Source organism: Nycticebus coucang, chromosome 14, assembly GCF_027406575.1.
Source record: "Nycticebus coucang isolate mNycCou1 chromosome 14, mNycCou1.pri, whole genome shotgun sequence".
Taxonomy (NCBI): domain Eukaryota; kingdom Metazoa; phylum Chordata; class Mammalia; order Primates; family Lorisidae; genus Nycticebus; species Nycticebus coucang.
Window position 1 is genome coordinate 68,847,733 of NC_069793.1, and position 21,981 is coordinate 68,869,713.

The following is a 21,981-nucleotide window of genomic DNA, read 5'->3' on the forward strand; positions in this document are numbered from 1 at the left end:
TGTGGTGTCACAGCTCACAGCAACCTCCAACTCTTGGGCTTTACACGGTTTTCTTGCCTCAGCCTCCGGAGTAGCTGGGGCTACAGGCACTCGCCACAATGCTCAGCTTTGTTGTTGTTGTTGTTGTTGTTGTGGCAGTTTTCATTGTTGTTTAGCAGGCCCAGGCTGGGCTCGAACCCGCCAGCCTCGGTGAATGTGGCTGGCACCCTACTCAACTGAGCTACCGGCGCCGAGCCTCTGTGAGGTTTCTTGATGAACAGCTGGAAAGCCAGGGGCATCTGCAGTGGGTTAGGAGCGGAGCCCTAACCTAACTAATCCTGATACATACCGCTGACCAGATGAGAAATGTTCCATCAGGACCGAAAGAGGGTCCAGCCAAAAGAGTACAACACAGGCCCTCGCACGCCCTCTGCCTGCCCCGCACGTGCTCACTTTTCCCGGCCCACTTTCTAGCTGCCGGCCGTACCAATCTCGAGGCGGGGGCGTCCTAGGAGAGAACAGAAGGACCGGCAGGAATAACCAGGCATGCCCTGGACCAGGGACTCGGAGCTCACTTGAATTTCATCTCCACCTAATCCGTGTGGAGCAGGCTTCCGGGGTGGCCCTGGGCTCGCGCCGAGCCAAGACTCAGGCGCTCTCCCCCCCTCGAGACGGCGGTGCGGCGGCGGGTTGGAACGGCCCACCCCGCCCCGTCCGCGTCGCGGCCCGCCCCGTTGTGAGGTTATAAAGTGCGGCGCTCCGCGGACGAGCGCAGTGGCTGCCGCCGCAGCTCTGCTTTCGGCTGCTGTTTTGGCGCCGCAACGGGCTGCCCGCTCCAGCTGCGTGTACCGTAGCCGGCCCCTCTCCGGCGCCGTCCCGGGGCTCCCGTGCTCTGCGCGAAGCCCTGGCCCCGGCGGCCGGGGCATGGGCCAGGGGCGCGGGGCAAGGCGGCTTCCGGCAGGGCCGTGACCTGTACCGGCTTCAGCATGAAGACCCTCATAGCCGCCTACTCTGGGGTCCTGCGAGGTGATCACCGGGCCGAGGCTGCCCGGAGTAAGAGCCCGAAAGCAGGATCAGCGCTATCACGTGAGGGATCTGGGAGATGGGGTGAGTGTCTGTGGGGTGACCTGTCACAGCACAGGGGTCTGCAGGGCCTTGGGGCTGTTATCCTTGGGTTATGAACCTGCAATATTTTCGGGGCTGTTATCCTGGGGTTATGAACCTGCAATATTTTCGGCGAGGGGCTCTGTGGCGGGCCAGTGGGTATTCATAAGAAGAGCGCACGTTGCTGGAGGATTTGCCACTGCAGGTTGAGGTCTCAATTCCTTTTATTTTGGAGAAGCTCGCTCCTCTCCCTCTCCTCCCCTCTCATCATTTGGGTCGGGGTTGAGGGAATAACGATGGCTACCTAATCCTATCCAGGCAGCCTGGCATCACAGTCATGTCCAGGTTCATTTTCCACTCTGGCATTCATCAATTTTTGCTACCTCTGTTACATTACTTCCCCTTCTCCTGCTTGTTCCCCTCATTTGTGATGTGGGAGTAATACCACCCACCCTTTTCAGTTATTACAGATATTCAAAAACTCTCCAACCCCCAGTTCTGTTCCTGGCAGTTGGCTACCCTTTTCCCTTCAGCAGGTGGAGCAAGCTTTGGCAGTGAGAGCCTGGATGGAGCAGGTGGCAAGGCTTTTGCAATCTCCAGGGGACATACCTGGCTGGGACAGGTGTGGCACCCTTCCACCCCTGTCCTCCAGCCCGGGCTCAGAAGCCCACTCCACAGGAAATCTGAGCCTGGCATATTTCAGAAGGTAGGGCGGAGGACCCTACTCTGAGTGTTCTCCAGGGTAGAACTGAAGCCCGCGGTGAATCAGGCAGAATTGAGATCTATCTCCACAGTTTTTCACAAGCAAGGAAGAGCATCCTTTCCACCCCACACACCTCTTACCTGTATTGGGGGAAACTGAGGTAGAAGAGAGCATGCCCATGGTTTTCTTTTAGCAGATGCCTTTACCAAGGGATTAAATACAAATCCCAGATGGGAGACCTGGGAAGCCATCACGGCTGTCCTGGTCTGAGTGTTCGTTTTGCATAAAGCCTCTCTCCCTCCTAAGTCTTTATACTGCTTGCTGAATCTCTTTGACTTGGGATTTTTTTCTTTAGTTACTAACAATCACCTACTCCTCCCACCTTTGTTATAAAAATAAAATGTGCTAATTATGGAAATTTTGAAAAATATAGACAAGAAGAAAGTGAAAATTGCTGGTAAATTGAGTATCCAAAGATAGCTTCCTATTAGCATTTTAGTATATTTATTATTTTCTTTTTTTTATTATTTTTTTTATTTATTATTTTCTTTACACACATTATATAAAGTTGAATATATGCTGTTCTGAATCCTGTTTTTTTCCCTCTGAATTTTACATCACGAGTATTCCTTCTGTTAATAAAAGTCATTTATAGTATTCTAGTGGCTATGGAACAACCCATCCTAAAGCTGCATCACAGATTAGCTGTGTCCTGGGCATTGACATTGCTCACAGTGATATGATTATCACTGTGGTTATCTTCCCCTCTTGGTCTGAGTGTTGCTTGTGACCCTTGGCGAGGTATCGAGCTGTTGTGGCCATCTTGGGGCAGGCAGCTGGAGCTGCCCCATACCCCCAACCCCAAAACCTCTGACAGTCCCTTCTCTCATTTTAAGAGTCCTTTTCCATTCCCTTGTGCCCCTTGATGTCCTTAACAGGAAAGGAAGGGACTTTCCCGTGTTTTTGCTCTAGGTAATGGGATAGAGATGCTGTCTATGGTGGTTCTTCCTCAAGATTCCCTTCCCTTGGCTCTGCTGTCCACTGGCTGTGAACTGAGTCTTCCAAGGGCCAGTGACCCTGAGTTTGTTACTCAGGAGAATTTGTACTCTAGCAAATGGTTTTAACTAAGTCACTTAATACCATAGTATCATATTAGGAGCATTTCCCCGTGTTGTTATTAGATCCTGAAAACGTTTTTTTCTTACTGGGTGCAAGGAGTTACATCATGGAATGTAGGAAGGGCTGGTATGAAATGCAAACCAGTCAGTTTACCTCGCTGCAGCCTACTTTGGTGAAAGACTGGGTGGGGTAAGGGAGGGAGGGTGCTGAAGCAAATTTGTGTTATCTGGGCATCTCCATTAGACCTGCTTTCTACATCCTTGGTCCTTGAAGACACTCCCCAGTGGCCTAGTTTGCCTCTGCGGATAAGATCCCAGTGTTGTGAGGTGGTGAACACGCTATCAGTGGCGATATTCAAAGAGAGACCATGGATTCTGTGAAGGGAAATCCTGTGATAGGTGAGAAATTGAATAAATACCTTGGCATCTGGTTTCTTGACTAAAGGAAAAGGTCAGCTGTGGGAGCATGGGTGGGTAGTGCCTGCCAGGGGAAGGGGAATTCTGTGGTGGTATTTTCTAATCTCTGAAGGACTTTCCTGTGGAGGCTTGGAAGCTTGGAGTTAGTCCATCTGCTTTCCTTTCTTCACCTTTGGACTGGGCTCTTTATTCACCCACCTGCCTATATCCCCAGGGTTCAGTACAGGACCCAGCATGAGATGGTAGTGGGCCAGTAAAATTCTCAGCTGATTTATTATGTGTGGCTCCAAAGAGCAAGGCCAGGAACAGGGTGGGATTGTGGAGACAAGTTTTGATGTACCAGAAGAATCCTTTCTAACCGCTGTTGAGGACTGCAACAGGTTGGAGTGGGTGAGGATGGAGTTCCCCATCCCTGTGGGTATGCTTGAAACTAAATGCGTAGATTGTTGGGGACAACTCTGGAACTGAGGGTTGACAGGCTCCTAAGCCAGTCCTCAATCACAGAATGAGAACATCACTCTTCATACGCCCCCTCCTCCAATTCTGTGTAGCCTCCCTCTCCTCTTCATCTCTTCCCCAGCTATATAGACAGCACTTTCAGGTTGTGTTCCCAAGGGCTCATCTGGGCTGGGAAAGAAGGGCCAGGAGTGATGTTTTATTAGCAGGCTGAGTGACTCTGTGGCTGGTGTAGAAATCCTGCCCCACCACTACCCTTCTGCCCCCAAATTCTGCAGCAAGTACTTGAGTCATAAAAACATAACTGTTAGTGCTGGATCTGGCCCAACTCTCATGTTACAGGTGGGAACACTGAGGTCCCTACAGTGAAGAGACTTTTTCAGGGTTAGCAAAGCCAGATAAAAACCCAGTCTTGGCTTGCCTTCTTAAACCAGGAGAAGTGTAGTGAGGTCACAGAAGGCTGAGCACAAGATCTGCACGCCATAGGTGCTCAGTGGTTTGCTGAATGCACAAAGGTCGCTCTTAGTCTCTGTGAGAGAGTGACAGCTCATCCCTTCTCAAGCCTTTTGAGGAGATGCCCCCAGCTTGCCCTGGTAGATAGCCACACCAGGAGTCCCCAGAGCCTTGGCTGCCATGTGAGCTAAGCCTTCAGACTGTGAAGCCCCACATGGGCAGCCCTGCTGCTTTATAGTGCCCTTTCCTACCCTGTCACCCACCACAGACACATGGTGGTCTGCCTGGTCCTCTGGCATTGCCCTGATTAAGTCTCATCTTGGCCTTTGTGTAGGCCACCCTTCTGCTCAGATCTTTGTAAAGCTGGCTTCTGAACACTCAGTTCTCTCAGAGGCCTTCCCTGGCTGCCCCATTGAGAGATTCACCCCCAATCACCACATCTTGTTTTACTTTTGTAGCCCTTATCATTACCAAAATTATCATGTGTACTTGTTTTGGAACTAATTGTCTCCCCCGTAAGAATATCAGCCCCTTGGGTACAGGGACCTTCTCAGTCTTTCTCAGTGATATATCCCTGACATCCAGCACAGTGCATAGCAGGTAGTAGGTATTCAGTAAATATTTGTTGAATGAATGAATCATTGATGAGACTGCCCTGTTCTTCTTGGCAGGATGCCCTGCTTTTAACTTCAGTGTGATTTCTTGAGCCTTTCTCAGGCCGCCTCTGTACTATACCCTTCTGTGCTGGGTGCTGGGGTTGCAGCTATTCCCTGCCCTGGAGATACCCACAGTCTGGCAAAGAGCTGGCTCTGGGGCTGAGTGCCAAGTGGGAGGAGCCAGGCTTACCATGGTCTCCCTCATTGCTTCCAGAGCTTAGAAGCCCGAGAGCAGGATCCCAGTCCTGCCTTTTTTCTGGGACATGGCTAGGTAACTCACTTCATCTCTGGGGATCTCACTTCCCATATCTAGAAAACAGGGTCAGAAACCTTGGACTCTCAAAGATGCAAGAGTTTGAGTTAATGTGAGTGGAAAGTGCTTTATAAACTAACTTGTGATGGTCATGTTTGTCTTTGTCATTTGTCTTGTGTGACATGTGCAACAGACCCTCCACATAGTGGAGAGTGGCAGACCTTCTTCTGGGGCATGCAGGAAGGCTTCACAGCAGGGGGGACTTGGGTCATGGGCCCTTCATCTTATTGACTGAGCATCTCCCGTGTGTCAGCCATAGTCCTTTTGAGGAAGTGAGACCCAGGCGGAAGGTGGGGCTGGTGGTGGGGGTGGTGGTGGTGGGGATGCATACAAGATGACAGTGCACAGTGATCTGAGCAATGACAGGGAAGGAAGCAGGAGGAACTGTGGAAACGTGGAGGTGAGGGTAGAAGAACCTAATCACCCTAAGATCAGAGAAGGCTTCCTGAAAGAGGTGACGTTCAGTCTGGACCTTGAAAGATGAATAGGAGTTAGCAAAGTAGGCAAGAACATTCAGGTACAGGGAATAGCCTAAATAGAGGCATGAGATTTGAGTGGGAGAGACACTCTGACTGCAGGCCCTGTGAATGACCAACCTGTGCTGAGGTCCTAGAGTGCTGAGAGGTAGAGATACAGGTGGTAGAGGGTACGCTGGCCCCCTACCTCCACCTGTGGAGGAAGACTCGAGAGGCCTTGGGAAAAGAACCTGGTGCAGTCAGTTACTTGGCCTACACACTTTGGGGGCTTCCTCGTATGAAGCTGGTGCTGGCCTATTTGAGAGCCCATGGTCAGGACCAGGGGCTAGAAGTCACACCTGGGGTCAGTCCAGCCCCTGCTCTGCCACCAAACTTCTCTGTAACCTTAGCCACTACTCCTCCTGACTCTGTCTCTTCATTTATAAAATGGGCAAATGTGATAAGTATGTCTGTGCAGATTATAGTGTGCACCCAAGGAGGCTGAACCTGAGAACCTTTTGGGCAAATCAACAGACGAAAAGAAATGTGAACTCCTTTTCTTATTCAAGCAGAGTTAGCAGTTCTGAGCTCTGCCTCTTTCATGTGTGACTTTGGACATGACCCTGCCCACTTGGGGCTTCAGCTGCCTCATCTATATAGTGAGGACTTGATGAGAAGATGCCCTTGGGTTTCTTCCAACTCTGCTGAAGAAACGTATTTCTATTCTTGCCTCTGACTGCTGTGGGACCTCTGAGGTCAACCACCTCCTTATTCTTGTCCTCAACTTCTTATGGAAATGTGAGCCAAGGTAAGTGCCCCAGAAGAACTTGTGTCCTCACACTTCTTGTAATAGGGACCTATTTTGGAGATTCCTTGGTGATATACCCACAAGCTGGTAGTGTTGCCATGGCAACCCCTCCCACTTCAGCAACTATTTGAATATGCTAAGTCAGGGATGGGAGAGGGGAAATTGGGCCACTGGGGTCTTCAGTAGTCATGTCCAGGGCGCAGTTGTAGCTCCAGAGTACCAGGAACATGGCATCCTAAGAGCCTCACTTCCTTGGCCTTACCTTTCAGGACTCTACCCTGCTTCATAAACACCAAATACATGAAAATCTAGGCCTCTGGAAAATCCCAAAGAGGGGCTTATATTTCCTTTAGGGCTGCAATCCCCAACCCTTGGGCAGAGGACCAGGCTGCACAGCATTACTGCTTGAGCTTCTCTGCCTCCTGTCTCCCCCAAACCACATGTGTGGAAAAATTGTGTTTCATGAAAGCACTCCCTGGTGCGAAAAGTGGTCTGGTCTGTGGCCTATTAGGTACCAGACCACACTGCAGGAGGTGAGTGGTGGGAGCAAGTGAAGCTTCATCTGTATTTATGGCCACTCCCCATTGCTCACATCACTGCCTGAATTTTCTTCCTGTCCCATCCCAATCCTGTGCCCCCACCTCCATCCATGGAAGAACTGTCTTCTATGAAACTGGGACCTGGTGCCAAAAGGGGCTGCTGCTTTAGGGGTATCTTCTGTGGATAAAAATTCACTAATGAATTCTAGTAGAACACAGTAGGCCAAGTTGGCAGGACCTCAGATTTCAGCTAATCCACCCCAACTCTTTAATTTAGTGCCAGTGGGGGAATTGAGAGGGAGGTTAGAGGTCTAGAGTCCCCACAAGTCTCAGTAGAGCCAGCATGCCTGGCTCCCTGCAGCAGGTCCCGAGGACTGACAGTTCATGCAGGGTCCTGATGGCCAGGACAGGTACTTCCCACCCAGCTTACCGAGCATGGCTGTGTGGTGGCTTTCCAGGAGTGTGGCTTCCCCTTTGGGCCAGATGTCCCAATGGGTCCCACTTTAAGGACACCTAATTTGCAAAATAGAACACTTAAGGGGGATTGTTAGTCTTTCCAGAAAAGAATTTACCTGCCTGGTATTGGGACCAGGTGGGTGGCTGGATATCTGGGTCAGGCCTTATAGGCACCTTCTCAAAGTCGGTAAAGGGAATGGCAGCATTGGTTGGCTCTCTTCCTGGCCTTTGGGTGGAGACCAGGACTCTCTGGCCTGACATTCTAGTCCTTCGTGATGCCTCCCTCTCCACTTTCTTTTTTCTTTTTCTTTTCTTTCTTTTTTTTTTGAGGCAGTGTCTCACTTTCTTGCCCCTGATAGAATGCCATGGCATCGTAGCTCACGGCAACCTCAAACTCCTGGGCTCAAGCAGTCTTCTTGCCTCAGACTCCTGAGTAGCTGGAACTACAGGCACCTGCCACAACTCCTGGCTATTTTGTAGAGATGGGAATGGGGTCTCACTCGTGTTCAGGCTGGTCTCGAACTCATGAGCTCAAGCAATCCACCTGCCTTGGCCTCCCAGAGTGCTGGGATTACAGGTGTGAGCCACCGTGCTCAGCCTCTTCTCCACTTTCTTTCTTTCTTTTTCTTTTTTTGAGACAAGAGTCTTACTATGCTGCCCTCGGTAGAGCGCTGTGACATCATAGCTCACAGCAACCTCAAACTCTTGGGCTTAAGCGATTCCCTTGCCTCAGCCTCCTAAGTAGCTGGGACTACAGATGCCCACCACAACGCCCAGCTATTTTTTGGTTGTAGTTGTTATTGTTGTTTGTGTCCTGGGCCACATTAGAACCCGCCAGCCTCAGCATACGTGGCCGACGCCATAACCACTGTCCTACGGGTGCCGAGCCCTCTTCTCCACTTTCTCAACTAGACTTACACTGTCTATGTGCTTCAGCCTGACTAAACTACAGTTAATTCCTCATAGTCTTTCTTTCTTCCAGGCCTTTGCAGATGCCATTTGCAGGACTCCACTTGTGAGCTGTTACTTCCTCCTGGAAGGCATCCCTAAGAACACCCTCCTGCTGGGCTGGGGCCCTCCCCTGGATTCCTGGCCCTGACTGACCCTCTGTGCATAATTGTTTGCAGCCTTATCTCCCCAGTCCCATCTGGGGCAGGCAGCCCAGGAGCAGAACTCTGCCTCCAGCAAATGCCCAAGAAGCAGAGGAGGGGCAGGGCCTAGGAGCTCCCCTTCTAGTGCAGAGCTTGGCATGTAAAGGGTGCTTGGAAAGCACCTTGTATGAATATTGATGTTTGGACTCCATCCCCCCTCTCCCTTCCTTTGGGGCCTGCCACTGTTGCCTCTGTCATTAACCAACACCTCCAGCTGGAGGAGACTTTTCCTTCCCAATTCCCAAGAATGCTCTGTTTGACTCTCTGTCATGGCACAGGTTAGTCAGCTGTGAAATGGGGTATCTGTGTTCTTGTCCAGACCTTGTTTACTATCATAGTCCCCTTGAGCATTCAGTTGTTCAGCAGACACTGACCAAGCGCCTGCCCTGTGCTGGACATAGGGACCCACATGCATGAGACATGGTGCCTGAAAACACATACCCTTTCCCATAATGAGAGAAGGCTGAGTATAGGGGTGAGATGGAGTCATATGGGAGGTGTAGTCAATCCAACCTAGGTGGGGGGGAAAGGAAAGCTTTCTAGACAACTTCGTGTGCAGGGCTGGACTGGGACTCTAATAGCAGCAGGCATGACTCTTTGGAGCAGGAGCTCTGTCCCAACAGGCCCTCTCATCACGTGTGGACTCTTGCTGAAACATGCCTGCCTTGGGGGGCCTGGAAGAGAGCTCATCTCTGACCTTGATGAAGTGGCATCTCTTTGGCACTTGGCCTAGCTTTCTGGGCCTCTTTGAGGCTGGAAGGGTAATATGGCCTTCCCTCTCCATGCAACTTGTACCCAGCCCTTTAGGGGAACTTGGAAGTGATTTCTTCATTCACGTACGCCTAGGGCAGAGATTAGGCCCCGATAGGGCCCAGATGTGGCATCCCTAGGGCTGGGACTTGCTAGCAGGATGATGCCCTACACTCAAGGAGCCCAGGAAGCTGTTCACATCTCTGCTGCCTTACTGGCATCTTTCTGGCTCCCTTCCCCAGGTTATTCAGATTCCTTACAGCAGTCCTGGGTCATAGCTAAGAAGGACATTGACTCTCAGGAAGGGGGAAATGTATTGCAAGGTCTCACAGCAGGTAAGAATCAGAGCCAGGGTTTGAATCCTAAGTCATCTGTCACCTTCACCTCTGCTCTCAGGTAGAGCAGGCATTATTCTGCACATTAGACAGGAGAGGCCACCAAGACTCACTTGGCTATTAACCAGCATTCATGCACATCTTTACCTTGTATGAAGCTCTTGCCTATACATTATCTCACTTAAATCTCACAACAATCTGGTGAGGTAGCTATTAGCTCCACCATATACATGAGGGAACTGAGGCTTGCCTAGGAAGTGACTCATCCCAGCCACACTTCCTGTGAGCTAGGGGCCAGGCTCTCCTGACACTGTACCTCCTCCAGTGCCAGTAGTAGAGTGGGCCGTCCTGAGGCAGCCCTGACCTGCCCACCACCTCTGTATACAGCTGATCCCCGGTGTGTGCTCAATGCTGCTTCTCCACAGGGGACCTCTTGCCCTTCTATTTCATTTGCCCAAATTATTTTTATTCATAGTGCCCATCACTGCCTGACCTGATATCATATGTTAATACGTCTGTGGTTTCTTTCTCTCTCAGCAGATGTGAAGGTTCCTAACAGCCGGGTCATTATATGCTGTGCTCACTATTTCCCCAGTGGCTTATGTTAGTGCTTGACACCTTGTAAGTGCTCCATGCTTTGGACCTTATCTCTGTCCCCACACCCCTCCTCCAGGAAGCCACCTTTAACTACTCATTCCAGCTTCTCCATTCTTTGCTTCTGTTTTGGGCAATCATGCAGCCCCATGTCTGGGCAGGGGAGCTCTTGGCCTGCCTTATTACCGCTCCCTCCACAGCTTTGTTCCGGCAGTTCCCTCCGACCACAATGCCCACTTTTCTCTTCTTTACCTCTCAGATCTTCAGGACCCTGGCGAGGCCTCATGGCCTTTTTGGAGCCTCCCCTGCACTACCCTTACTCTGCTGCCCCTGCTCGTAACACACAACTGGTGACCTTGCACTTCTTGAAAAACTCTGGTTTGCTTATTGTTTATACCCCTCCCTATTCTAGTAGATGGGACTAGCAGCAATAGTAGTTACCACCTCTAATCACCCAACAACTCCAAATGTACCTCATGTACATTTGCAAAATTTAATGTTCCCAGCAACCCCAGAGCTGGTGATTATTTCCCTCATTTTGCATGTGAGAAAACTAAGCTGAGAAAGGTTCAGTGACTTGTCTGAGAGCACAGAGCCATACAAGGGCAGAGTTGGCCCAGGGCCCTTGTCAGATCTAAGGGGTTGGGGCTTAGACTCTGCTGCCCCTCAGGCATATGTGAGAGGGACCCCAGGAAACAGTGGTTTCATCAGCCCTGAAGTGCGGCCTTTCTGGTCACTGTGATATCAGATGTTGAGGAAGGAGGTGTTCAGATACACCCATCACCACCTTCAGCTTGTGCCGGGCTCTGGCACTTAGGGCTCTGTGGCCACACAGCTATGGGCAGTTCTGGGTTCTCCCCTATAGCAGGAGCTGTCCATGTGGGAGCACACGGTGGCAGTGCACACTCCATGCACTGCCTGTCTACATGAGAACGTCCCTGTGACACTTTGGACATGGTGGCAGGCAGAGCAGATACCCTTCTGACTGTAGTCAGAGTGTGTTCCTGAAGCCTGGGTGTGGACTGGCTTATTCAGTGGCATGGCATTGGAGAGATGATGAGGGATGTGGCTCCCTGTACCCTGAGCTCACACAGGTGCTTTAGCTTCTTTTGCCTTTGCCTCGCTCAGTTTCTTTCTCTGTGAAGTGGAGCTGCCAGTCCTTGCCTTGTCTAGCTTCCCTGGTGGCACTGGAGCCCTGTGTAGACACGGAGGAAAGGGATTGCTTTCTGGATGGTAAGAAAGCTGCTTCAGGTCTCTCCGGCAGCTCTGGTCCCTCTGCCCTTGCCAAATGTAGGAGCAAATGAGCTGGATAGAATGAGTGATGCTGGGAGCAGCTATTTGAATTGGCTACCAGATAATTTTTTTTCTGTGGCCTGTCTCATCTCTCCCCACAAAATAGAAGCATCTATAGGTATGGAGGTTCTGTTCCTGTCATAGGTGGGAAAACTTGTGCTTAGGGAGAAAGGCTTAGCCCCATCTCCGAGCAGCCCTCCACCCCAGCAGCCCAGCTAAACTTGGGCATCCAGGCTTGCAGTTACTTCTGTGGCTTATGAATTTATAGCCACACAGTAAAACCTCTATGAGCTCCTTTTCTTGCTAGGCCCTTTGCAGGGCTCTGGGCACACAGACAAAGCAAGTAGCAGTGCTGGAGTCACTGGCAGAGGGGGATGTCCAGGTAGAACTGGTGCTATGAAAGTGTGGGTGTGCTGAGGGTGGCAAGGGAGCAGATTGGATCTGGGACTTGGCTGGATACTGAGGCTCCTTTGTGGCCCCACCTAAGAGTTAGAAACAGGCTGGGAGTGAAGGTGGTGGCATCTGACTGCAGCATTGGCATCCCCACCAGCTTCTACCAGATCCCTCCCAGCCATAGTTGGGGCAGAGGAAGTGTTGACAACTGGATGGCAAGGACTGGCAGTAACCTAGGGGTGCCCAACTGCCCTCTTGCTTCCCACTGCCCAGACAGCTATACCAGGGCTGCTGCAAGTAGGTGAGGCCTAGGTCCTAATACCAGGCCGGGAGTCCTCAGGAGGGTGGACACCAAAGATCATAGAGTTCATCCTCTTTACCCCTGCTTTGTAGATGGGGAAACTGAAGCCTGAGAGGTGAAATGACTTGGCCAAGTTGACCTAAGAGTTGGTGGCAGAGCTGGGACTGGAACCCTAAGGCCTGCTGCCACTTTACCTGCAGCACAAGATGCCTGTTCCTGGCATACCTCTCTGAAGGAAAATAGATCATTCATCTTTTCCTGCCTCTTCCCCACCTCCCCCAACTTTGTTGTGGGAAAAGAGAGAAGGAACTTGGGGAATCTGCAGCATAGGAGCAGAAGCAGAAGATGGGCTTGAATTGAATCCAGCTCTGCCATCTTCTGGCCGAATGACCTCAGCCAGGTATCACCATCAAAATGGGGTGGTTCTGCTGCCTTCTTTGGAGCAGTTCACTCTCTGTCATCTTTGAGAGTGCAGTATACTACTATCTGTGAAAAGAAAAAAATGGGGATTGTTGATAACAGACTCACAGGAGACCAAGTGTCTATGCAAGTGCTTTTGGAAGCCCTGAGCCCTGCTAAAGGGAGTCCAAGGGGACTGGGGAACAGCCAGAGCAGAGCCTTGTTCTTCCTCTGGCTTTAAGGTCTTCTCCATTGTTCCAGTTGAGGACATGTCATCAGTGTGATTCCACACTTCTCCCCCAACCAGGAGTGGTGCCCTAACACAGCTGGTTGGCCCTGACCCTCAGGTAGGAGGCTAGATAAGATGACTCCCAAGGCACCTTTTCCCTAAACACTCAAACCATTGGCCTCAGAGTCCTATCTGCAGTCAGAAACAGTCAGCCATGAGAAGCCTTCTCTCTACTGCCTTTTTGTCCTACATAGCAGGAGGTGGTGGCTTCTGGCTGTCTTACCCCCATCCCTGTCTTGTCCTACCTGTCTTTGTACTGAGGCGCTTTAAGTAGTAGTGTTTTTCCGACTTAATCAAGTGGGAATCTTGTTAAAATGCAGATTTTGTTTCAGTAGATCCAGGCCAGGGCCCAAGAGCCTGCATTTCCAACTAGCTCACAGGTGATGCTAATGCTGCCATTCCCAGACCACCCTGTGTAGGAGCCAGGGTGTACAATTTGCCACAGATAGAGAAGGCCTCACCTACCCCTGCTCCTGTTGCTCCTGCATAGCTCAGTATGCAGAGCCAGCTACCGGGAGATGACTTGGCCAGCCAGCTCTCAGATTGGGGGTGCAGGCCTGTGCTTGGACCTTACTTCTCTCCCTCCTATACTCACTCTTGCCTGTCCCCACATGTAGGCCCAAGTGAAAGGTCATGAGACCCTCATGTATAAGCATGTGACTAAGTCATTTGTTGGGCCGCACTGCTAGGCAGATTAACCAGGCACTGAGCATGGCCCACCCTTGGACCTGCCATGTTCTATTTGCATAGGCCTTTGCACTCAGTATCTACTATGGGGAAAAGGGAGGAATCTTGGGTTTCAGGGCTCTTCTACCTTCTCAGTGCTCCAGTGTCCCTCTCTGGACCTCAGTCTGCCTGGCTGTCTAATTACATTATAGTAGATAACTCTAGAGGGCCTCAGGCTTCGGGATGGGCTATTGGCCAAGTCTGGAGGTGGGTAGGATTTTTATAGAAAGGGTGCAGGGGCAATTATGAGTCAAACTGTGGAATGGCTTTGTGGTCAAGCCTCTTTATTTGCTTTTGTGAGTTCACATATTGCTACCTCCACCCCAGTTATGCCTGTGGATTGTTAGGTGCCATGCACTGCGGATATGGCAATGAGTGCTCTGGGCTTGCTTGTGAGGTCACACAGTGAGTAGAACTAAGGTTTGGAGCTGGGTCTGACTCTTCTGCTACACTAAGCTCTTTCCTCTAATCCATCAGGCCCAGTAAAGGGGACAGGACTGTTGTGTCCACCCTGAGACCTAGCATTTCCTTCTTGCCTCCTAAAATGACAACAAAGCAATTGTTAACTTTTAGCTGTTGAGGAGCACTTCCCTTTCTAAACTCTGCTGTGACCTTGTTGCTCTATAGATTTTGAAGAAAAGCAAGTGTTGAGGGTAAGCCCCTGAACCCCTCTCCCTCCTTGCTCCCAGCTTGTAGGCCAGGGTGAAAGGTCGTTAGATCCTCAAGGACAAGATTGTGACTAGATCATCTGTGCTCTGAGCTTTACACAGAGTGGGTAGTGTGAAGGAATGTTTGACCAGCACATAGTAGGCGTTCAGTGAAGAGGTGCTGAGCATAGGGTATGCAGTGGGCCTCAGCAGAAGTCTAGCTGGTAGGAGTGGGGTGTGGATTGGGACCTCCACTGTGCTCTTCCTCCGTGCTGCCTTCCATTCAGTCACCACACTTGCTGGTCCCAGTGCCTGCCAGCTGTTGGAGTCCAGGGAGTCATCCTGGAGGCACATCTTGTCCTCATTTTCAGGCTTGGTAGCAAACATAATTATAGCCTCCAGGCTGCCTGAAGCTACTGGCCATTGGGTCCCTTGGAGAAACAAAGGTTCCCACCTGAGTCCTTTCTGGGCTCCACATTTGGGCTCTGAGATAAAATTGAAAGCGTAAATCTCTCTGAAGGTGGTAGTAGTGGGGAGTAGGCATGGGGGGCCTGGGAGCAAGGGGGCTCAGCTCCTTGGAGAAGAAGTTCCAGGCACAATGGGGGCAGGGCAGGGATTGGGGATGCTCAAAGTACACCAGGTGGAAAAAACATTGCAAATTGGATGTTGATCCTCTGTCCTTGGCCTTACAGACACGGTTAGCAAAAATTAAATATTTGTTCTAGATGCAGATAAAGGATAAGTATAGGATTTTGACTGGGTGGAAGGGAAGGAAGAGAACCAGCAATTATGGAGAGCCTCCCCAAGGCCTAGCCCCTGGGATGTTTTCTTTTGGTTTCCAAAATGGCCCTACAAGGGAGATACCATTCCTATCATATATATAAGGAAATATATATATATATATATATCATTCATGTGTGTGTGTGTGTGTGTGTGTGTGTGCGTGTGTGTGTGTGTGTATGTGTATAAACTGGGGCACAGGGAAGCATCTGAACAGCCCAGAGTTACAAAGCAATTGGTGAAGGGCTGGGATCTGAACCTGGGTCTGTAGGATTCTGTGGCCCATTATCCTGTCAACATCTAGAAAGGAGCCTGTGGGAGATGGGTAATGTTGGGAACCCCAAGGCTGGAATGGAGGATGACGATAGGCTGACCTCTCTCCTCTACTGTAGGTGCTGGCTCCAGCATCCTCTCTGCCCTCCAGGACCTCTTCTCCATCACCTGGCTCAACAGGTCCAAGGTGGAAAAGCAGCTACAGGTCATCTCAGTGCTACAATGGGTCCTGTCTTTCCTTGTGTTGGGTAAGCTGAGGCTTAGAGGGAGGAGGGGTGGGCAGACAGGGGCCACCTCCCCAGCAGAGGTTTAGAGCAGGAACTCTGCTCTGTGGTGGTGAGGCGGTAAGAGTAGCCTGTACACAGGCTGACTCGTTGCATCCCCTGGTTACTCCCACCTTTGGGGTCCCAGATTAAGTGCTTTTCCTAGGCATACATGAGGACTCAGTGAGATTCAATGGGATGTGGTGGTACTGTTCCCATTTTACAGATGGGAAACCTCAGGCCTTAGAAAAGGTAAGTAACTTGGCCAAGATTATACAGATTTGAATCCAAGTCTATAGGACCCCCAAAGCCATAGTGTCACCCACCCACCAACAAACATTTTCCAGCAGGTATATTGTTTTGCCTTGGGATGGTACCATGTAGTCATTAATCTCCTACAAACAAGCTCTCTGACCTTATTTAGGTTATTTGAGCTCTCTGAATGTTTGTTTCCTCATCTGGAATATGGGGGAAAGCCTATTTCACATGGCTTTTGTGGGGACTGAAGACAGGAATGAGCAGCTGGCACAGGACCTGGTTGTGGTGGCCCCATTGCATGGGTGGTGCCCTGAGACCCCACCTCCAGCCCTCACCACCCTCTGCAGAACACACTCTGCAGCTTCTTCCCAAGGCCGCTCCCTCTGTCTCTCAGCACTGCCCACATCAGTGCTCTGCTGTCTTTTTCTACAGGTCTGGCCAGGTACCCTCACTCCTTGGATAGTATCTAGGCCAGGGTCAGGATGATGTAGATTGTCTGGGAGGAAGGAAGGGCCCATGCCTGGGCCACCCCCCTGCTCTTTTAGAAGCTTCTTCTCTATCCGTAGACCCCTGTGTCCTCAGCATAGCAATAGCCTCCCCAGCACGTCAGGACAGGCGACCCTGGTGTGAAGCATCATAGTGTGCACGTCAGGACCTGTGCACGTGCCCCTTTGGTGACCCCCTCTTGCACACTAGACGGTCCGCTAGGGAATCATCAGGACTTGTCAGGGCTGAGCAGCTGTGGCTGTCCTTCCAGTAGGTGCAGGGCGAAGGATGGGACGAGGGTTCTGTTTATCAAACCCCCATAGTGTACCAGGCTGCAGATGTGTCTTTCCTTGAGTGTCCATTTGTGCAGGTGAGGAAATGGAAACTCACAGAAGTTCACTGACTACCTGAGACTGTGAAGCTCATTAAATGGAGAGTTGGGATTTGAGCAGAAGCCCAGTGCACTCCTCAGGGAACCCATCTTACTGGAACCCAGAATTAGTAGACCTGCTTCGTGGACCTGTGAACCCCTAAAATGAGATGCAAAAAATATAAGGTTGTATGCACATTTTTCTGGAGAGTAGGGCCATAGGTGTCCTTGGATTCTTACAAGGACATACAGCCTCAAAAAGACAAACACTTGTTTGAGAAGAAGAACAAATTAAACTGGCTCCCTCAAACCCCCAACTTACATTTGGCCACTCATTAGACTCCTGGAGTAGAGAGTGCAGTGCAACCTTGTTCACATGGAAAGCAGAGGAGCAGTGGGATGGAGCCTAGTTCAGGGTCACATGAGAAGAAAACAGTGGGACTAGGACAAGAACCCAGGGACCCCAGTATCCCAGGCCCCTAGTCTGCCGTGCCATTTACCTTTTGTTCCCAGTTATACCCAGAAGCCACCATCCCTGATTTGGAGGGTCAGGGCTTGGCTGCTGGGGAGGCAAGCACCTTTTGAAACCCCAGCCCACACAACATATGATGGGAGCTGGCCCCAAGCTGTAGGTTAGCAATTAAGCAGGCCCAGCCACAGCCCGGAAACTGGCCCGGTGTCTTCTTAACCCCCTGGTATGGGTGGCAGCCAGACCTGGTTGGACAGGCAGGTCTGCTAGCTGCTGCTAATTACTACCTTGAGCAGCCCCACACTCCCTCCCTCTGCCTCTCAAACCTGCTGGCACAGGCTCACATGATACTGCAAAGGCTTCGGTACCTCATTGCCCTCTTTGTGGACCACAAGTGTTTTACCATTTTTTGTGCCATAGGGCCCTCTGGTATTCTGATGAGAAGGCTATAGCTCTTCTCAGTGTTTTTAAATGTGTTATACAAAATATGTTGAATTTCAAAGGAAACAAATGATACTGAAATATAAATACACATTAGAAAACCTAATCAGACATATAGTAACACATGTACCTTTTTATTATATTAAATAAAAAGATCTAGTAGTAAATATAATAATTTCTACCTTTTTTGTTTTTTTGAGACAGAATCTTACTTTGGCACCATGAGTAGAGTGCTGTGGCATCATAGCTCACAACAACCTCAAGTTCTGGGGCTCAAAAATCCTCTTAACCTCATTTTTCTATTATTAGTAGAGATGGGGTCTTGCAATTTCTCAGGCTGGTCTCAAACTCCTGAGCTCAAGCAGTTCACCCGCCTTGGCCTCCTAGACTACTAGGGTTACAGGCATGAGCTATCATGCCCGGCCCTTAATTACCATAATTCTTAAGTAATGATGAGAACAAATGATTTTTCCAGATATTTGCAACTGCTATAATGTGATATGAAAATCTTTTGTTATCTATTATACTTCTAAGGTGAAGGAAATGCTAAATTCCTGTAAAAGTTGAATGAAAATTTAAATGTCATTTGTTTCTCCGTCCAGGTCCATAGACACTTAACTATGTGCCAGGCTTTGTGTTAAGTTCAAATATCATGTCATTTAATTTCCCCAATCCCCTGTAAGGAAATTAAGGAATAAGGCATGGCCAGTAAGTGGCAGGGCCAAGGCTGCAGGTCTGCTTAGTCACAGAGTCCATGCTCTCAGCAGGCCACGTTGCAGCCTTCCCTGCCACTGAGCGTCCACAGACTGCTTTGGGGCCTTGGGCTCCAGAGCTTTGTATCATAAGCTTCTTTGTGGGCCATGATGATGAGTGGGGAGTGGGTGACATGTGAAGGTGGTCCCAAGGCTTTTCTGTGTGGAGCAAGTGATGCCTTTTAAGCACATTGCTTGTGTGTCATGGACTCAGCAGTGCTGGTTCCTGCTACAGCCCCATGACCAGAGAGGATAGAACTGGAAGCCTGTGCTCAGAGGACAAGGATTAGACTCTGAGAAAGGAAGGTCATTTGGTGACTTTAGTTCATCCTTTTGCTCAGTAAACCTTTCCTGTGTTGACTTGGAAATTAATCTGGCCTGGTTTCCCCTCCCAAGGAGCTCAGGAGCTGAAGGGCTGTTGCCTGGAGGATGTCTACTGGGGGAAACAGATGCTGATGAGAGACATGACAAGTGGTGTCAAAGAGGGCTGTGGACACACAGGGCTTGGGGACGGACCCCCAGCTGAGGAAGGCCAGGACCAGAACGCAATCTCTGTATTCCCAGTCAGGTTTCCTCTCTACCTAGGCTGCCTTAGGGTTACCCACCTTCCCAGGGAGGCCAGGCCTCCAGGCAGTGGGGCCTAGGGCTCAGCTTCTTTTGGTCTCTCCATGCCTTGAGACAGTGGTTCTCAACCTTCCTAATGCCGTGGCCCTTTAATACAGTTCCTGTGGGTCATGACCCACAGGTTGAGAACTGCTGCCTTGAGAGAAGGGTTTGCTGGTAGCTAGGATTCCAGGCTGCTGAGACCCCCCCTAGCCAGGACCTCATAAGCCCTGCTCAGGCTCACCAGCAGCATCCCCTTAGTTTCTGAGGAGCTTGGGTACATGTAGAGTCTGGGGGGCTAGAGTGGCCCCTTTTCTAGGCCTAAGAAAGGGAACCTGTGGCAAGCTGCTATGTAGTATGACTTTGTTAGCAGCCTTCACTTAGACATAGCTGTTCACCAAGTGCCCTAAATATTTCAGTTTGCTTTTAATGGAGTCTTATAGGCTGCAAAGGCTTCCCTAGGGACTCATCTTCCCTATCTGTGATGTCACATTCCTAAGCTGGTCCTAAAAATCTGGATACTGTGTGTTCACTGCCACTCCTGAGAGAGTTGCCCTGTTTTTAGCTATCCTGCCAAGAGACTGGCTCAGGAGTCTAGAAGAGGACTGGACTGGGGACACCAAGGGTCCACCATTTCCCTGCCCTTAGGCTCATGGACAGTCTTCATCTGGCCTTATCCTCTCTCACAGGAAACCAGAGGTGACTCAACATGGTGGAAAAAAGCATGGTACCTCTACAGCACCTGTGATCGGCTACTGCCCGGCACAGGCACACAGTGAGGGTTGGCCTCCTTCCCTGGGCAGTGCAGAGGGTCCTGGAAGCATGAGTACCTGCTGCCTGCTGGCCTGTGCTGAGTGCTGAAGGGCAAATAAAAGCTCCACCCCCCCAGTATGGGGAATTCAGGGGTGAGAATCCATGTGAAGATGGTGTGATATTGAGGAACACTCCTTTTTTTTTTTATTGTTGGGGAGCACTCCTTTTTTTTTAATTAAAAAAAATTATATATTTATAAGCAGTCACAGACACCACAAATTCCAGAAAAATAGCATGAGATATTTGTCTTAAGTAACTTCCTGTCATAATTCAATAATTGTGTTTTTTACATTTTGACTACATATTCTTTGAATCTTTATTTGAATGTGTGTTTTCTACAGAGAATAAATGAAAGCTAAGTCATTGCTTCCTCTAAAACATATTTAATTATTTTTTATTTTTATTCATAAAACAAATGAACAAGTGGGAAACACTTGAAGAGATGAGGTCTGAGCTAGGCCTTGAAGGCTAGATAAAAATGGGAAAGAAAGTAGCCCTGATGAGGGCATCTAGGGGTGAGGCAAGAGATAAACCAGGCTTGGCACGAGCTTCCCTTCCCTCTTTGCCAGGTTATGTCACCTATGGCCAGCAGGTGCAGAACAGGGTGATCCATAGCTGGCCTCTAGTCTTCCAAGTGACATGTGTTTTTGAGGGGAGGGAGACTGATAAACTCTGAGCTTTGGCCTGGGACTCCTGGTCCTCCATTTAGTTGGAAAGGTGCCAGCTCTCCTCCTGGAGCAGGAATCCCCTCTCTCAGGTCCCTCCAATGACTGTCTGGGACTTTTTATTTCTGGTTAGAGTATTGACTTTAGAGTCAAGCCTAAGTTTGAATCCTGCCTCTGCCACTCTCCTTCCAGGTGACCTTGGGTAAGTTCCCTCCCCCTTGAGCCTCAGTGTTCTCACCTCTTAGTGGGGTAAAAGTTCACCTGCCTCTCACCTGAGATCAGAGGTGCTTGCTGGCTGTTCCTTCCCCTTATCTATGGCAGCTGTGCTGGGCACTGGGCATAGGTGGATCATGCAAGGAGGGGACAGTAAGAACAGCTTTACAAGAAGCCAAAGCCGGTCAGGCACAGTGGCTTATGCCTGTAATCCTGGGACTCTGGGAGGCTGAGGCAGGTGGATTGCCTGAGCTCACAGGTTCAAGACCAGCCTGAGCCAGAGTGAGACCTCATCTCTAAAAATACGCAGGCATTGTGGTGGGGGCCTGTAGTCCCAGCTACTCAGGAGGCTGAAAGAAACCAAAGTCTTCCTCCTCCAGTGCTACTGCTCAGACAGTGTGGGGCCTGTGTGCCCCTCAACACCATGACAGCCCATCAGAGTCTAGGAAGTGAGGCTCATGTGCCCTGAGCCTGCTCCTCTCAGGCCAAGCACCCCTTTAGCCGTTTCTCAGGGCCTGCAGGACCCCATGCCTGTGGCTCCAGCTGTGCCTGGTTTAGTGCCCAGTGAACGCTCATTCCACCATTGGCCAGAGGGCAGGTGGGGCCCAGACAGGGAGGACAGGGCTGACCTGTGGCTGTCTGCCTCCCTACCAGGAGTGGCCTGCAGCGCCATCCTCATGTACACTTTCTGCACTGATTGCTGGCTGATAGCTGTGCTCTACTTTACCTGGTTGGTGTTTGACTGGAACACACCCAAGAAAGGTAAGCTCATGGGCCTCCCTTGCCCGCTCCCTTGCTCTTGAGACATTCTCCCCACTGCACAAGTTCACTGTGGATGCTGTTTCTTTTAATTTAACACCTTTGTGGAAAGCATTGCCTAGTCCATTGTCTAGTGGTTTGGGATGAGGGGTTAAAAGCCCCTCAAAGGGCACCATTCTCATCCTCACAGGAGCTCACAGTTGCTCAAAGGTTTGCAAAATGTGAGGGAATGATGTGGGAGTGGCCCACTGGGAAGAGGACAAAGATGCTGCCTGGGGTGATATTCACCTACCTAGGGGTTTCAGACTGGCTCTGTCTTGTCTGCCTTGCCCAGATATCCAGTCACTCCCACTTATTCCCAACATTGTATTTTCTTTCCTGGAAGGTGGCAGGAGGTCTCAGTGGGTCCGAAACTGGGCTGTGTGGCGCTATTTTCGTGACTACTTTCCCATCCAGGTAAAGTGTTGTGGGTGTCACCTTGGGAGGGTGGGAACGGATGGG

General features: G+C 50.3%; 1 protein-coding gene across 1 annotated transcript in view; it reads left to right on the forward strand.

The window, feature by feature from the left end:
- The first annotated feature begins 717 nt into the window (after positions 1-717).
- DGAT2 (diacylglycerol O-acyltransferase 2) overlaps positions 718-21,981 on the forward strand; it is a 33,541-nt gene continuing 12,277 nt past the window's right edge. Inside the window, exons 1-4 of the mRNA XM_053560905.1 lie at positions 718-1,086; positions 15,508-15,636; positions 21,376-21,483; positions 21,866-21,936. Coding sequence (XP_053416880.1) covers positions 966-1,086; positions 15,508-15,636; positions 21,376-21,483; positions 21,866-21,936 — 429 coding nt within the window. The 5' untranslated portion in view covers positions 718-965. The remainder of the gene's footprint in view (positions 1,087-15,507; positions 15,637-21,375; positions 21,484-21,865; positions 21,937-21,981) is intronic.